The sequence below is a fragment of the Cuculus canorus genome, chromosome 7 (assembly GCF_017976375.1).
Source record: "Cuculus canorus isolate bCucCan1 chromosome 7, bCucCan1.pri, whole genome shotgun sequence".
NCBI classification, from domain to species: Eukaryota; Metazoa; Chordata; class Aves; order Cuculiformes; family Cuculidae; genus Cuculus; species Cuculus canorus.
The window spans coordinates 36,838,435-36,856,339 of NC_071407.1; the positions used below are offsets into that span (position 1 = coordinate 36,838,435).

Sequence of the window (17,905 nt, forward strand, 5' to 3'; positions counted from 1 at the left end):
TTTGTGGTGTACAGCGCCATTTGCCCTCTTTTAATTAAAAGAAATGTTTGGACTAGTAAGCAAAGTTTGCTGGAGGCTACACACTGGTGCTGGCAGCGTATGCCAATCTTAGCAGGGATGGGTCTGATCCCTGCATCCCTTCTGTGGCAGAGGAACAGGGATCACATGAACAACCATCTTGAGGCATCTAATTGAAGTGGGTTTAGTTCTTTCTGGTTGTGAAATGTGAATGAGCTGCTGACTGAGCTTTGCGCTCTGAGTTGCTTTGCAGTATTTTTATGGGCTGTGGGTTGGTAGTGGATGATACCTGCTCCCTGGGTGGGGGAGTTTGGGAGTTTTTAAATGTAGCTTCATTTCCAGGCAGGAGTGCAAGCTGATTGTTCTTAGCCAGTAGCTCAAGCTGGGATTCTCTTGTTTAGCTGGAATTACAGGCTACTTTGGAACTGATTTAACTGACACTTTGAATACCTCCCAGTTCAGGATGTGAATCTGCTATGCAGTTGTCCAGTCTTTTGTGATCTGTGTGCCAGATAGTGAAGTCACTACCTGCAGAAGAAAGGATGGCCAAGAGCGGACCTGCCCGACACCCTCCCCAGCATCATAACCGGTGTTGCTGGGTGGCTAATGGACACCTCCATGAAGATGTTAGGACAGCGTGGTGCAGGCACATCTCCTATACCTCAAGAGTGTCACTAGAAAAAAAATTCAGAGGTGATTGAATGTCTGTAGGAGGAACTTACTTCTGAGGCTTTCTCATGGTAATTGAAGTACTAGAATTTCCAGAACAGTTGAATAGCAAGATAGGAATTTCTTATCTTTCCTTATCTCTCCTGATTTGTGTACGTAGTTGATCATAACTTTAATTTGAGAGGAATATTTAAAACATAAATTATTTAGCAGACTTTGAACACACTAATGATTTCAAGTGATTCTGCTTGTGGTCTGATGCTTGGCAGTGTGCATCATCACTGGCACTGTCCGTGTGGAAGTAATCCTGTTTCCAGTGGTGGGTTGTGCTTAAAACATCTGGCAGTTAAAAATGTTGGGAACTCGCAGTGTTTTGGGGAGGGCTTTTGTCCATACCTGTTCTTTGAGTTCAGTGCCAAATTGTTGTCAGAAGCAAAATAAAAGGAGGGTTTGCCAATGTCACAGGATAATCAATGGGAGGGATGGCGTTCCTGACGTAGATTGGGAGGACCTGTGTGTGAATAGTCAGTGGTGGTAAGATCTGGAGTCCTGTATGGAGATAAAGCTGCTTTGCAGCATTGAGGGAGAGAAATAACCTCAGGTTTCCAAAGACCAAATTCTGAAATTTGAAGCTTGTTGTAGCATTGAAGTGTGCTGCCTGGTGGTGATAGCGCCACGCAACATCATGAAATTATCTGTAAAAGGCACAAAAATGGGAGTCCTTGGAGCAGGGAACAGAGCTGTGCTTCGCCTCAGTCTTTAACAGCAAAGAAAGTTGTTCCTTCTGTTTACAAATCCAAGAGTTAGAGGGGCAGATTGAGGCTCCCGTGATCCAAGAGGAGGCGGTTAGAGACTTGCTTGCCCAGGTAGACGCCCACAAGTCTATGGGGCCGGATGGGATCTACCCAAGAGTATTGAAGGAACTGGTGGATGTCCTTTCCAAACCCCTATCCATCATCTTCCAGAGGTCCTGGCTGACTGGGGAAGTTCCACTGGACTGGAGGCTGGCTGATGTTGTGCCCATATACAAGAAGGGTTGCAGAGAGGATCCGAGGAACTACAGGCCTGTCAGTCTCACCTCAGTGCCAGGGAAAGTCATGGAACAGGTAATCTTGAGTGCTATCATGAAGCACACGCAAGAGAACCGGGTGATCAGGCCCAGTCAACATGGGTTTACAAAAGGCAGATCTTGCCAAACTAACCTGATCGCCTTCTATGACAAAATCACTCAACTACTGGATGGGGGAAAGGCTGTGGATGTAGTCTTCTTGGACTTCAGTAAAGCCTTTGACACAGTTTCTTACAGCATTCTGCTGCAGAAACTGTCAGCCTCTGGCCTGGACAGGCGCACACTCTCCTGGGTTGAAAACTGGTTGGATGGCCCAGAGAGTGGTGGTCAATGGAGTTAACTCCAGCTGGAGGCCAGTCACAAGTGGGGTTCCTCAGGGCTCAGTACTGGGTCCAGCTCTGTTCAATGTCTTTATCAATGACCTGGATGAAGGCATCGAGTGCACCCTCAGCAAGTTTGCAGATGACACTAAGCTGGGAGGAAGTGTGGATCTGCTGGAGGGTAGGGAGGCTCTGCAAAGGGATCTGAACAGGCTGGACTGCTGGGTTGAGACCAATGGGATGAGGTTTAACAAGGCCAAATGCCGGGTCCTGCACTTGGGGCACAACAACCCTATGCAGCGCTACAGACTCGGGGAAGAATGGCTGGAGAGCTGCATGGAAGAGGAGGACCTGGGGGTGCTGGTTGACAGCCGACTGAACATGAGCCAGCAGTGTGCCCAGGTGGCCAAGAAGGCCAACGGCATCTTGGCTTGTATCAGAAATGGGGTCACCAGCAGGTCCAGGGAGGTTATTCTCCCTCTGTACTCAGCACTGGTGAGACCGCACCTTGAATACTGTGTTCAGTTCTGGACCCCTCACCACAAGAAGGATGTTGAGGCTCTGGAGTGTGTCCAGAGAAGAGCAACAAAGCTGGTGAGGGGCTGGAGAACAAGTCTTACGAGGAGCGGCTGAGAGAGCTGGGGTTGTTTAGCCTGGAGAAGAGGAGGCTGAGGGGAGACCTTATTACTCTCTACAACTACCTGAAAGGAGGTTGTGGAGAGGAGGGAGCTGGGCTCTTCTCCCAAGTGACAGGGGACAGGACAAGAGGGAATGGCCTGAAGCTCCGTCAGGGGAGGTTCAGGTTGGATATCAGAAAAAAATTCTTCACAGTAAGAGTCATTGGGCACTGGAACAGCTGCCCAGGGAGGTGGTTGAGTCGCCTTCCCTGGAGGTGTTTAAGGAACGGGTGGATGAAGTGCTTGGGGACATGGTTTAGGGAGTGTTAGGAATGGTTGGACTCGATGATCCAATGGGTCCTTTCCAACCTTGTGATTCTGTGATTCTGTGATTCTGTGAATGGCCACTGCTTTCTGGTACTTCTGCTTTCGAAGGCAGATGCTGGCTGGCTGGACGTGAAAGGAGAAAGGCTTTGTCTCTTTAGCCACACTGGATTTTGCTGAATGAATGCAAGTGTGGTTTTGCCATCGAGCCGAATGCTGGATGTGGCAGATCTCCACTGCAAACAGCGAGATTTGGCATTCGTGACTGGCGGCAAAGGGAGTAAAGAAGGCAGCTGCAGTTTGGCAAGCGAGCTGAGATACTTTTTTGCTTGTAGTGTTACCCGCAAAAGAAAGATGCCAGGGCAGTTCATCTGAATTTTCAGTAGGTCTGGCTGTAGCAAGACAAGTTCCCATCATGCGGATTGTTCACCTGTAACTTGTTGGCAAGCAGAAATTCCTTTCTATTTTCTTTTTCTAGCCTTTCCTGTGTTTCTGGTTGTTCTCGACCAATTGTGAAGTAAGAGTCTTCCTCTCCTTCATACAGATATGCATCTTCCAAACCTAAATATTTGATCTATGGTACAACTCTGAACAGATAATGTTGGAAAGAGGAGGAATGTGTTCAAAAATCAAGTTAGGACTATTTATACTAGAAGCAGCCTTGAATATCTGTGGTGTTCTGTCTTTCAGGCCAGTTTGTTAGATGAAACTAAATTGATAACGACAAACCCAGGAATTGTTTTGTTTTTCAGGGGTAAAACAAAAAAGGGGCATTGCAAGTTAATAATCTTGGTGGTATGCCTTTTGTGGGTGGGTTTATGAATAGTAACAGCTGAAATGCAAAGAACAGCATCTGGCATGAAGATACATAGATATTTATATTTCAACTCTTGAGGCTTGAGAGTCTTTTTGATCTGGGTCTGATGTGCTATACTTCAAAAGTAGTGGATCTGAAATAAAATATTTATATTTCTAATGAAATATGGAAACTTTATTCAAGGCTGAGATTCTGAGCATGCAAACTCAGTTTTCTTTTGCTTAAGTCAGAGCTTGGGGAGAGGCAGTTCAGAGGGAGCAACTGTTGTGGTCTGGATGCTGTTTAATGCAGTAACAGACCTGAATATTAAAAAACCATGGCAATTAATTGATTTAAGCCTTCAGTCAGGCTCTGTGTTTCACTGTAGTTTCATCTGGCTTTCTTTTTTGCAGTCTGCTTGGCTGCTTTGGCAAAATATACAGGAGTATGCATTTTAGAGCCACGTCACCCTTGGTCACAAGACTGCCCTCCACTTCCTTAGGTGAAACTTCCCTTTCCCTTTTGATATTTCTTTTAATGATTTTTTTTTTTTAAATAGTTTTTTAACCCTGCTTGGATTCCCATGGGCTCACCACAAATCTGACTTTCTAACAATAAGTGATTTTTAGGTATTCGGTGTGTGTAAAAAAAACAACCCCAAACACCTGCACTTGGTTAACTGAGTTAAAATACGGAGCATGTCACAAACATTTAGTCTCTCTTTATTTTCTTGTTTCCATCCTTCTGCCCTTTTCCAGCCTCTCCTCATTTCTGTGCCTCGGGAAAGAAACATGCTTTTTCAGCTCCTTTCAGTGTTTTAGCGGTTTCCCTTCCGAAGTCTTCTCTTGTGTGCAGACACATACAAGGATTTGAATAGATTCAAGAGGAAGGCAAGTATCGTTTTGTGCTCTTTAGTAACAGAGTGAGCTCAGAGGTTGCATGAGGACACAGGGCTCTATTTCCAGCTCTGCCCTATCTCTGACTGACCCAGATCCCGAAGCGTTACCTGGATGTGTGTTTAGCTGTCTTGGAGATGATGGCTAGAGCTTGCAGCCACCTGAACATCAGGCCCCAAAACATTTAGAGCTGCTTCGGTCCAGAAACCAGGTGTGCCAGGTAGGAGGCAGCATGTGTCTCTATGTCCATAGGTATTTTGTTTGTATCCGACGCAGAAGGGAGCGATGCAGTGGGTGGGTTGAGTACTGCTCTAGGAATCTGCCTGCAAATTATAAATCCTGGTGTCAAAGTAGATAACCTGTGGGTAAGGGTTTGTGACGGTCTATCTCCATGGACCCTTACGAGTGGAGGGGACAGAAAGAGCACAAACCCGCTTTCTCTCGAGGATAATATTTTTAGGAGTTGAATGTAGTTGTAGTTTCCTTACTCCCCACCTACCCCCCCAAGGGAAAAATAACTTTGTGGTGTTATGTGCATCTGTCTCGCACAGAACTAAAAGGTGGGGAGTTGGAATGTGGGTTTCCCATTGCAGCAGTTCCAAAATAAGCTATTATTCATCCCACTGCTGTTGCAGATGTTGCATCACTTCAGGATTCGTTCACAAGGGTTGTGGCTTGCAGTACAAAATCAGATGTGTGCTTGGGCTGTCCCTGCCCATATCTGTTCCAGCGGGTAACACTTCGGGCTCTTGTCCTGGCGCCGGGCTCTCCCTCCTGCAGTTGAAGAGGCTTTTCAGTCTGAAAATTCTTTGTAAATTAAAATAAAGGCTGGACCTGCTCTCCCCACCCCATTCTTCCTGTCTCCAGATCACTCAAAGTTTCGTTAGCATCAAAACAAAGGCAACTGCTTCTGCGATAAGATTACTGGTGAGGTGGAGCCTTCTCAGGAGTGTTTACTGGTTTCTGGTAGTACTTCCATGCCCAAGGAAGAAGAAAGGAGTGGAAGGAAGTTGAGCAAAGAGATATAGGGCTACAAAGAAATGAAGAAATGAGGCTTCTTCAGGTTTGGAGGAAAAAGGCCTCTCTGTAACCTAGACAGAGCATGTGCCTGTCTATATCCGTGCCCATACCCAAGACAGATGATGTATTTTTGCAGCAGAGATCCACTAGCAGTGTTTCCCGCCTAAAAATGAGCTGTTTGGTTATTCAGGTTTGATGCAGATACTTTCATTTTGAGATCCTTGTCACTGAGCTCCAGGCTTGGGTTCAGAGCTGTTAGGCAGAGATCCCTGCCTGTAAGTGGATTCCCATTTTTCTGTTAAATTAGGATTGGAAATACACAGTGGGCTTCGTTTCTTCTTCCTATAGAGTAATGTAGAAAAAAATGGGCTGCTCGGGGGTTTGTGTAGTATACAGGCAATTTTTTCTTTCTCTAAAGCTGCATAAGGAGCTATTCAGGGTATGTGGGAGTTGCTTCACATATTGATCCCAGCCTCTCTTTTCACAGTAATAATTCTGCTTGATTTGACTTTCCATCCACAGGACAATATTTTCCATCTGGGACTGACCTTGGAAACCTATCTCGGAGCTCCGAGAAACTTGTGAGCTCATCTGTGCCTCAGTTTTATATTTATAGATATTCTGCTTTTTTTCATATGTTTGTATTTACAGCACAAAACTGGCTTCATTGGAATGTTTCATGGTGCCAACAGCCGCTTGCAAGGGATTGGCTCTGGTTTGGAGGCAAAGCTATCCTGGAAGGACAGAAGCAATTTGTTACATTGCTGGAGAGCTCGTTGGTGGTATCCAGCGCACAGTTTGTGGCAGGCATTACCCTTGAGTTGCAAACTGGTGTGTAGGGGTGCTTTGCAAGTACAGGACGTCCAGATACCGAGGTTTTGGAGTGTTATTGTTCGTGATGATAAAATGCCTGTGGAGGAGGTGACGCTGCTGTTGCAAACAATTTGTTTGGAGTGGTAAAAATGTGATATGAGAGCTGCTGGCTTTCGTCCAGAGTGCTCTGTCTTGGTGTAACGCCTGCTCACCAGTGGTTTGGGGAAGTCAATTGTGGCTTAATTCCTATAGCATTGAAACTTTAGTGTTAAAGCAGCTGATTTTCTCCTGCTTACCTGCCTGGGCACATGATCGGCGTGCATCTCGGCATTTGTTTCACAAGGAAGAAAATGTCACTGTCACTGATTAAACCCTATTTTTTGCTAATGTTTTTATCATCTTAACTTTTCTAGGGTGTTTGGGCAGGATGCTCAGTGCTGCCACTGAAACTCACCCACTGCCTCTGCAAGGATTTGAAAGTCTCCTTGGCTCCTAGCGAGGAGCTCGTGGTGGTTTTTGAAATGGCTGGTTATTTTACTGATTTCTATAGTGACTGTTGCCTTGGCAGCACAGGTCCTCTCTTAGAGAAGAAAAGCACGGTACAAACATGAGGAAGGCGTGATTTGATTTGGGTTTTCTTTGATTGGGATTCAGAGTGCTTTAGAAGGAGATGGGAGATTGAAGGAATTGGTTTTGGGGGGACTTTTTTTGCTATTTGAGGTGGATGCGGTTTGAAAGATGTAATGCTTTCTGCTTGCAAGTTTGGAGGTAACAGGAATTGGCTTGTTAACCGCCCTGGGGCTGTGGAGGGAGGTTACTGTTCCGAGCGCCCTGCAGCCATCCCAGACAGTCTCCTGCCCAGGTGGTGTCCATCACTTCCTCAGCAGTGAGCCCGTGGACTTTGAGATGAAAGCTGAGACAGTGACATCTGATGTGAGGACTTCATCATCCTCCACGCAGACCTGGAGACAGAACTGCAGAATTTTTCTGCACCGTGGCACTGGGTCAGGTGTGGGGATGTTGGGTTTGTTACTGATTATCTTGTCCCTTAAGCAAAGACGTGGACACTTCCAGGTTCAGCCCAACCACATCTCGTCAAAGTGATGCAGAAGAGGAGAGATCTTATGTAATGCGCTCTCAAATACTTGTTTAACCCACTAGGGTAGCCATGGTCATGGTGTTACAACCCTTGTATGGGCAGAGTGAAGTGTGGTGGGAAGTAATCCCTGTTGGGGAAGTGGAAAAGGAACTGAAAGTTTAGAGTTAGAACTTTAACGTTTCCTGGGAACGGGGAAGGAGGTGGAAGATTGTGTAAACAGGAGGTGGGGGTTGGAGCCCTTGCTGAAGTTGCTGCATCTTGCTCAGTCTCATGATGGGTATTTTGAGTTACCAGTTTTACACAACATCATTATCATTGTGCAGTTGGTATTATTATGATAATTGCATTCGTTATTAGATACAGGCTCCTTAGTGAAGCAGATCTGCTGCATGGGGAGGGAGCGCTTTAATTGTCCAGCCCAGGCTAACAAACTGTATCGGAGCAGGGGAGACTCGGGTGTGCACTTGTGCCCCTGCCTGTCTCTGCGCCCTGCTGGAGTGGTGGGACCAAGCAGAGCCAGCAGATGTAGCCCAGCAGCCTCCGATGCCCATCCCCACCTTCTCTCTCTGGCTTTCATGGACAAGAGAAGACCTGTTGTGGAAGCAGGAGGGCCAGCAAGGGCCGTTAGTCTCTGGTATTGCTCCTGCTAACCTCGCCTTATCAAGCTTTTGTGAACGCATGATAGAAAGCAAGGAGATATTTTTAATGTGACAAGCTGGAAGGTTTTTGTAAGGATGTGTTTTTGCCTATTTCTCCCGTTAGGCTGTGAAATGGAGATTTGAATGGTGGGTGCTTGTTAGAAATTTTAGTTTTTCCTCGTTTTAACTTTCAACAAAATCAGCTCTGTGACCGTAGCAGGGCATTGTCTTTCCTCTCGGCCTTCCTCCCCAAGTATCAATTGCTTTGCTCTTACGAAAGGTGCATGACAGTGATTTCCTCGCTGATGTTGTGGTATTGGCGAGTGGGGATTGTGCCTGATCTGGTGCTGCGCTTGCGCTCCCAGAAATACTATCTTGCAAGGATTGAAACTTTCAGCTCTGTAGCATCTTGCTCCTTGGTGAACCCCATGCCGACATGGTCTATCCATCCGCAGGGACAAGGTGGGCTCAAAGTGTGTGCCTCTGTTTGTGGGGTGGGCTTTCTCATTTTTAAAACCAACAAAAAAAGTCTTAGGAGATAAATTTATATTCTGTATTCCATAAAGACACAAAAATTGGAGTCGAGCAATCTTTATTCCTCTCTGTGGTACTTAGGGTAGCATTACTGACAGTGAGTTCAAAGAAGCATGAGTTACATCAAGACACATGTTTGTTATGTCTCAGAACACTGCCAGGCCAGGTATCATCACGTTATATCAGCATATTATAATTCATGTGGTGATATCGGAATAGTATTTGCGGCTGGCAACAGATTTTTGTTGTTCTAGGCTCCACACAGAGCTCATTTTAAAGCTGACTAGCTTAGCCACAGCAGGAGGAGATGTACGTGTGTGGTAAGGAGTTTGAGATGTAGTTTGAAGGTTGGCTCCAGGCTCCTGAACAGGATGAACGCAGCCCTTTGCACCATGTCTTTGGGATCCTAAATCCTTGAGTACGCACGAGGCTTGCTGTTACAGCCCACTCCAACCTGCAGAGTTGAAGAGGGAGGGTGAAAATGTTTCTTTTGGTGTCTGTGCAGCAAATCGGAGGCCGACAAATCTCCCACAGTAAATTAAAATGCAATTTTTATTTTGATCACAGCCAAAATCACAAAACAGATACTTGGGTGCACTCTAAATTGCACCTTCTCTAAGTTGCAAAAACAGATCCTGATACACTGAATACAATCAAAGTTGCTAAACAAACTACAACACATCTCTGATTCAATCCATAGGGCCAAGGAAAAAGAAGATACAGTGAGAAAAGTAAGAAAGAGAGAGAAAGAAGTAGCAGGAGAAAAGGAAAGATTCATCTCCACTCCAGTGAAAGATAGTGGTTCCTCAGGAAAACGTGGTCCACCTGGCAGCAGCTCCTCCTCAGGCCGTTTCCATGGGGTGGTGGGCACTCGGAGCACTATTTGTGGAGCAAGTCCATGCCCTGTTAGCAGGTGCTGGTGGGGGGGAGAGCAGTGCCTGCTTCTACACCTCCCCCTCTCATTGTTAACCAGGAGCCACAGAAAAGCCATTCAGGCGCACGCAGCCCTGCACTCGGTGTCTGAGATGCAACAAATACAAGTAAAGAAGTGAGTCTTTACACTTGTGGTGAGTTGTTAGGGGCTGGATGGAAAGGCTGGTATGTCGTGGAGAGAATGGCTAAAGGTTCGCTTTCCTCCTTCTGAGTGGTGTGGGAAACTGGTTCCGTCACTCCAGTGATTAAAACTGAAAAGGTTTGATATTGCCCCACCTCGTGGTGTACTCAGTGTGCTCCAACAACCCCAAAGCCATGCTGAATTCGTAAAGCAAAACTTGGGAGAATGAGGTTCTGCTGCAGACTAAGAGCCCAGGTGTGGCAGCAGGGTTGAAAAATAAATAACTTGGGCTTTATCAAGATTTTTCTAAGGTGCTGCCCTTGGAAACAGCAACCTGTCGTCTGGTGTTCCTTGTGAATTGGATGCTACACAGTTTCAGGTGCTGCATCTCGTGGACTTCAACCTGAATTTTGACCCTAGGACAAGTGTGAAAGTGTGTGTTGTGTTTTCCTTCACATAGACACTGAATCCTTGAGTTGCAGATTGCTGGTGCATCACTTGAGACTGAAATATTGTGGACACGAAAAGTGGATGGTTTTTCCCCCTCCTTGGTCTGCAGTGAGCAACTTGAGCCACAGGCATTGGCGAGCGAGGCCGCCCAAAGATGCCCTCGCGCTTAGTGCACAGCCTGAGGGCAAACGAGGAGCTGAAGTTGGCAAAAGATCTTCCCATAGCTGCTTACTCCGTGACGCCATCCCGGAGTAAGGATGCAGGGCAGCTTGAGCGCTGGGGGTCGTGGCCAACCCCGGGGTATTAGGTGCCCTGTGACAATGGGACTGTGGCGAGTATGGCAGAGACTGGCATGGTGGGGACGCAAAGTCTGGTAGGAGTTTCTAATGAGGGTTAACATGCATAATTAAATTAATCCTTTTTTTCCATGTTCAGAGCTGTGTAACTAAATACTGATTGCTAAACAGTTTGAATAATGAAGCCGTCCGTGGCTAAAAGCCTTCCTCAGTACATATAATCTCACTGAAAGAAAGAGCTGTATCCTCTGTTACACTGGTTTAAAACAGTGCAGGTATTTGCCACAGGAAATATTCATCCCTGTTTGCTCCGTGGATTTAAATATGTATGTGTGCATGATGTGCCCAGCAAATATGAGGTGCATACGCAAAGTCCTGCCAGTCCTTTGTCCACACCTTTTTCTTTTCTCAGCTGTCAGACCTGGTTCGTTCCTTGGAGAAACATTAAAAACTACACCTTGAGTTTCTTGCTCAGTTTAAAGGTAACGGGTTAAAAAAATGTATGTTTGCGCAGCATGGAGTATGGCTCCATATCTGTTTTGTACTACTTCTACTCAAATCATGCCAGTAATGTAGATTATTTTGGCTTTCCTCAGTGGCAGCTTTGCTCTCTGCAATGAAACACAAACATCTGGTAACTTGGTAGAGGCCAAAAATATTCCTTCAGCTGATAAAGGCACGATAGGACTTCCAAAATACGCAGTGCTTTTTCCCCATACTGTTAATTTCCTTTGATCACTTTGTGTTTGCGATGCTGCAGCTGCCTGCAGGAGAGACTCGGTCCATGGGATGGCGGGACGGGACGGAGATCCTCACTCTCCTCTCTTGCTCTGGGGAGGACCGGTGTTTGTACAAAACCGTCTCACCCTGGAACGCTGGCAATGTTCGCTGCGGCACAGTCACGGTCTCGTGCTGGGGGTTCTGCTGTTCCTCTCAGAAATGCAGCAAGAGTTCTACCGAGTTCCTTTAATTTCTGTGTTGCGCAGCTTTTGGAAGCTGTCTAAGTTATTTCTGTAATGAATTGGATGGGGAAATTTTTTACCTAGTTTCTTTTTTTTTAAAGTTTCACTTTCATTTCTCTACTGATTCCCTTTTTAGCTGATGACAAAGATTCCTTTGAATTGTGCAATATAGCATGGAAACCACAGAATTTACCTTGCAGAGCCGATAAATATCTGCTAGAGTCCTGCAAACCTAAATACTTCGGTTTATTTTCAGGCTAACCTGTTCAAACATTGATTTTCCTACTGGTGCTTTGGCCCTGAGAGTGTAACCTTCCTTATCTACAGCTTTTTCATGTTGCTGACCTGCAGACAAGCGGTTTTTGTGGTGCACTAGATACTTTTGCCTTGCAGAACAAAACCCACACTTCCTATTTGGTAACTAAGTGTAACACATTGCATTAAGATACCTATCTCTAAGGGGAAGAAAAGGTTTGTGACGTGAATAACACTAAGCGTTTGCTCTGTAGGTCCTTAAATGTGTTCATATTGCGATTTTAAGAGGCGTGCGGGTACTAGTTGTGGACCAGAGCTGTATAGTAATAGAAAATGTAATAAATATAGAATGGGACGGAGTCTCTCCCACAGCTGCAAAGTGGCGCGTCTGACAGAAACTGTTAAAGCTCTTGAGAATCAGCAGCAAGCTCGGAAAGGGCAGTGCTGTGTGTACAAGGCTGGAGCTCAGATCAGTTTGTCTTTTCCGTGCCAGTCTGGCTGTTCTTTTGCAGTAATTTTGGCTTTAAACATGTATTGCAAACTGTTGGTAATGCCGTCTTAATGACTGGTTTGGGGTTTTTCTCCTCCCCAGGAAGAAGAATGCCAACACGAATATGAAGTGAACCAGTTCCTATGCTTGCCACAGCACGTGGATGCTTGTATCGAATGCTTAGCAACGGGGACTTGACTCTCACCAAACTGCTTCCTTGGACAAGATGAAGCCAAGGAGGAGCTTTCTGACGTGCTGGAGTCACCTTGACTGCTGCCCAATTTAAAGTTGATGTTAGACTGTGCCCCAGCTGCCTGGCGAGATGAAAGAAGTGGTGTTGTGGTCACCTGAGGAGGTGACAAACTGGTTAACCGAGAATGCTGTGCCAGAGTATTGTGAGCCATTGAAGAGCTTCACCGGGCAGGATTTGATCAATCTCACAGAGGAGGATTTTAAGAAGACGCCTCTCTCCCGGGTGTCTTCTGACAGCGGACAGCGGTTGTTGCACATGATTGAAACTTTAAAAATGGCTCACCACATTGAGGCTCACAAAAATGGGCACATCAACGGGCACATTCACATCAGTGTGAGCAACACCACACGGGAGAATGGCTTTAGCAGTAAAATGAAGCTGAATGGGATGCCAAATGGATATAAGAAGGAGATGATAAGGATCCCCATGCCAGAGCCAGAGCGCTCACAGTATCCTATGGAATGGGGAAAGACTTTCCTGGCTTTTATTTATGCACTTTTTTGTTTCATCTTTACCACAGTGACTATCTCAGTCGTTCACGAACGAGTGCCTCCCAAGGAGGTGCAGCCTCCCCTACCAGATGCATTTTTTGATCGCTTTGATCGGGTGCAATGGGCTTTTTCTATTTGTGAAATCAACGGCATGATCCTTGTAGGACTGTGGTTTGTTCAGTGGCTGCTCTTAAAATACAAGTAAGTAAAACCTTTTGAAAACTGAGTGCTAGGGTATACTTGTGATGGCTTTCGGAGGTCAGATACATCTGCATAAAATGAAGCCTCTTGTGATCTTCCTGATCTTTCTGGGCTGGAGCACCTCCTGTACGAGGACAGACTGAGAGAATTGGGGTTGTTCAGCCCAGAGAAGAGAAAGCTCTGAGGTGACCTCATAGTGACCTTCCAGTACCTGAAGGGAGCTACGAGAAAGCTGGGGAGGGACTTTTTACAAAGGCTTGGAGTGATAGGACGAGGGGGAATCACTTTAAACTGGAGAGGGGAAGGTTTAGACTAGACATGAGGAGGAAATTCTTCACAGTGGCAATGTTGAGGCCCTGGCCCAGGTTGCCCAGGGAAGCTGTGGCTGCCTCATTCCTGTAGGTGTTCAAGGCCAGGTTGGATGGGCCTCAGGCACCTGATCCAGTGGGAGGTGTCCCTGCCCGTAGCAGGGGGTTGGAACTGGATGATCTGTAAGGTACCTTCCAACTCAAACCATTATATTATTCTATTATTTTAATTTCCCAAACTGGAGCAGATACCATGCCATGAGCTCTGTAGTTTGTGTGGGCTCCTTGGGCAGAGGGGGGAAGTTCAGCCCAGCTGCTACCTAAGAAAACAAAAAATAGCCCTGGTCTTTAAATTGCACAATTAATTTGAAGCCTTTTCCTGTGTTAAAAGCCATGAATAGGATGTAATGATGCTTGTAACTCAGTTGACTGTCCCGTTTGTTTAGAGGGAGTACGGATCACTGTTGTGAATGCAGCTGCGAACCAGCTCGGGATCAATTTAGTGTCTGTGGTTTGCGTGATGTAAAAACCTGCCCTAAGATTGTGGTACTCTTGGTTTCAACCAAGAGGTGGTGATTTAGTCTGTGCACCTGAACGGTGCTGTGTGAAAAATCTCTGAAGTGCATTTTCTGCTTGACATTAGATGTTACGGGTAGTGTCAAACACAGAATATGTCAAAAGCTAATCGTGAAATGTGCAAAAGCATAGATACACGATAGATTTGCAAGGTCTGAGTGGTTGTCTGCCTCCTTGCTCAAGCTGGTCAGAAGTGCGAGGGCGGATTTCTCTGCTAGTGGAAGTAACCTGCCGCTTACCCTCTACAGAGTGCGTGTGGATGCTCAATTTAGGGTATTTATACTGCCACAAATCCTGACTTTGGGCTGCCGTACCCTGCCTGTCCAATATAAACCTTTGTGCTGCCATGGCTGTGAATGACGTGTCCAAATTCAAGTGACTTTAAGCGTTATGAGGTAGCATATTACCTTTCCTTTCAAAAACCAGGGACAAGCCTCTCCCCACAGCTGCCCAGCCCAAAGAAGGTCTCCTCTTTGCCTTTGCTGATACAACAGCTCATTCTTCACCCGTTCACTGAATCTTTTTGGTGACTCCTATGTAGGAAACTGAGGAAGGAATGTAGTTTGGGCCCCAACATGTGAATTAGAAGATCCTTCTGTTCACAGGACTTTGTAATGACCTTAGAGTTACAGATTTCCCTTTTTAAAAGAAATAAAAGCAGAGGCCAATGGATCACTTTCCCTTATAATGGAGAAAAACATTGAAACTTAAACGTAAGCATGTGGTTCACCAGCTTCGTAAGGTATAGGCGGCTTGAAAAGAGAGAATTGCTAAGCTGGGCAGGTTTCTCTTGTGCCACACAGCTGTGGGTTTCCATTGGAAAGTAACAAATACTTAAGTAATCCACAATTTGTCTTTCCTGTTGCTTTATACTGCTTAATGTATATTATCAGCTGAAATTTTAAAACCATTGTGCACTGTACAGAGGTGGCGCGGTGGTGTTCCTTATAAGAGAGTTTATAGGATGGTTAATATATTGTTATTACAGGACCATAAAACTGGAATTGCTTGTTTTTTTTCTTTAAATAAAAAAACCCCGCATACATCTGTACAGGAGGAAGGATTTGCCCCAGCTTGGCCTTGTGTTTTGTTTATGGCCCTAAGCATTGGGATCACTGTTATGTTGGTAGTTGCAGTGCTCCTGACTGCACTCCAGCTCTTCTCCCCCCTGCTCCAGCTGCCTATGGTAAACGTGGGGGACCATCAACTTTCTTGAGGTCTCTGAGCATAAATGTTGTTCAAAAACGAAGGTAGCACCTGGAGAAGGTGACATGGGTTTGTTCTCAAGAATGAGGTGTCAGGTTGATAGGGCGATATGAGGGATCAAACACTCTGTGATGGAACTGAGCCGAATCTTCAGAAGAAGAGCTGGCGCCATAAGTTCCTTGGAGGTTTTGAAGCAGTGAGACACAGGTTGATTTGATGATGAAATCTTTTGGTATTTTGGATAGATGTGAAGATGCTCCTGTCCCCATTTGCTTTGGTGTGTTTGGTTTTATTTGCTCTAGAAGGGCTCTGTCTGGTGTTAGGGGAAGATGCTAGGGAGTCGCAGAGCTTTCCATTCCCAGTATCAGCCCTGGAATAGCTGGTCAGTGCTGGTCAGCGTGTGTGTACTGGTCGTGTACTGCCCAGGAGACTGAAAGTTGTCTTTCATGTCAGTGAGCAGAGGGATCGAAGTCCAAGAGGCCCAAGCTGTCAGTGAGCAGCAGAAAAGGAAGAAGGGGAGAGGTGCTCATGGAGACAGGAACCAAGTGAGGTGGCTTTATCTGGAGGACCTCATTCTCAGTGGCTTTGGATGGTGAACTATAAAAAGGTGCTCAGATGGCACTATAAAAAGCGCTGAATTGCATTTGTGGCATGGCTTTTCACCTCCATTTGAAACTTGATTCTCTCTCTTCGTTCTTGTATTAACACAACTAGACCTTCCTCAGGTCTCTGATGGTGTCAGTCAGCCATTGCCATGCTCCATGGATGCCTCCAAGTGGCAGCTCAGGGTCAGTGGTGAACCAGCAGTGTTGTTACCCACGAGCTGTATTGCAGCCAGTGGCTGGGTTGAACCTTTGAGCAAAGGAGGCAGCAAGGTAGTCTCAGACTTGATGAAACATTTTTCATTTCTGAGTGGTGAAATTCCTGTTGCTTACCCTACCAGATCCATTATTTACCTGATTTTATCCAAGAGATATCAAAGATATCCAAGAGCCTGCTGCTCTCCCAAGCAATGAAGGATGATAGGTCATTCGATGAAGGATGGTCAGTAACATTCATGATGCTGATCACACGTGTCTTCCATTCTTAGTCAAGGAATCGTTTGATAACGTTGAATAGGACCCTGCATGTGTTCTTTGTTGGACTGCAAAGCCAGAACCAGATTGGAAGAGGGTGTTTGGTGTGTGTCCAGCCAACCACAATGCAGGGTTTCCCTTGATTCTTATTTCTGTCCTGAAAGTTAATTTGACCTTCAAGTAGAGAGTGGAGCTTCTGTCTGGCCTTGGGGCAAAGCCCTACATTTGGTGTGAGGCAATCAGTGAGAGCTTTCTTTGAACATCCATGTGGAGTCCTGTCCATGGCATGGGTTGGACTAGTTTCTTACTGGGAAGCAGGGGCATGCTGGGCATGCAGATCTTGGCTGGGGACTCCGGGCTACCCGAGCCTTTTTCCGCAGACACGGCGGGGAGCTTGAGGAATCCAGGCAAGCTGCCGAGGCAGAATTAAATTCTCTGGGAAGCATTCCCAGATGTTTTGGGAGAAGTACAATGCTGGGTTTTGGCCATGCTTGACATCTGATTCAGCCTGCACGCTCACAGGATTGAAAAAGCAGCATGCTCGCCACCCGCATGAGCTGAGGTCTGGATAGTTGTAATAAAAGTTGTCTTGGCCAGTAATAAGCTTAGAGGTTGTACTTGATAGTTGTCTCATAATCACACACATGCACGCAGATTCTTTTGAGAAGCAAAAATATGAGGCTTTAAATTATTATTTTTTTTAATATTACAATCCGGAGCACTTTGACACAGACTTTCCTGAGCTAAAATACGCTAAATCCAGCTAAAGCAGGTAGGTCTGTGGGTAATTTAAGGAAAAAACAACTCGGTGCTCGATAAAACACTTCTTCAGTCTCTAAAATACAGTGCTGTTCAGTCTTTAATCCCCACCCACTCCAGTTTGTCTCTATACCACGTTATACAGAAAAGCAAGTCGATGTCTGATTATAAAAGCCGGGCATAAGTGTGAGATCTTTATTGGCTCATCCTTCGGAGAGAAAAATTTCCCATGTGAAAAGCAGAGGAAAACTTTTGCCGGGTGGCGTGGTACCCTCAACTCTTAAATTTCAGTCCATGGAGCTACACTAATAAAACACAATTTTTAGCTCCCAGCTTTGTCCATATTGACACCAGGACAGGGAAGAAAAAGTACGCAATACTGTGTTCCAATAGCACTCGGGTGCAAAATGCATTTACACTGTATGAGCTGAAGCTTTTGTGATGAATTCAGACACTCAGGTTGTTGATTTGGCACTGCAAAGATGTTCTTCAAGAGCGGAACGCTGGAGTAATGCCTCTGCCAAAAGCTATTAAAAACACAAAAGGTGGCCAAGTTTGAGTGCTGAAAGAGCTCGGCTTAATAGAAATACTATTTTTTAAAAAGTGAAAGCCTCAAAGTAACAACAACAAATGAATGCCAGAACCTACAGCTTGTGTTATAACCCTTGCGTTCCCCAGATCATAGTTGTAAATGGCAATGGTTTAGTATCAGCCA

At 45.7% G+C, this 17,905-nt stretch overlaps 1 protein-coding gene across 12 annotated transcripts in view; it reads left to right on the forward strand.

Moving 5' to 3' along the window:
- SGMS1 (sphingomyelin synthase 1) overlaps nt 1-17,905 on the forward strand; it is a 107,397-nt gene that overhangs the window by 75,073 nt on the left and 14,419 nt on the right. For all 12 annotated transcript variants that reach the window (XR_008450631.1, XR_008450632.1, XM_054070999.1 and 9 more), the window contains one exon: nt 12,423-13,265. Coding sequence is in view for 10 of the 12 variants with exons in the window: in XM_054070999.1 (XP_053926974.1) it covers nt 12,643-13,265 (623 nt within the window). In the remaining 2 variants the exon portion in view is untranslated. The remainder of the gene's footprint in view (nt 1-12,422; nt 13,266-17,905) is intronic.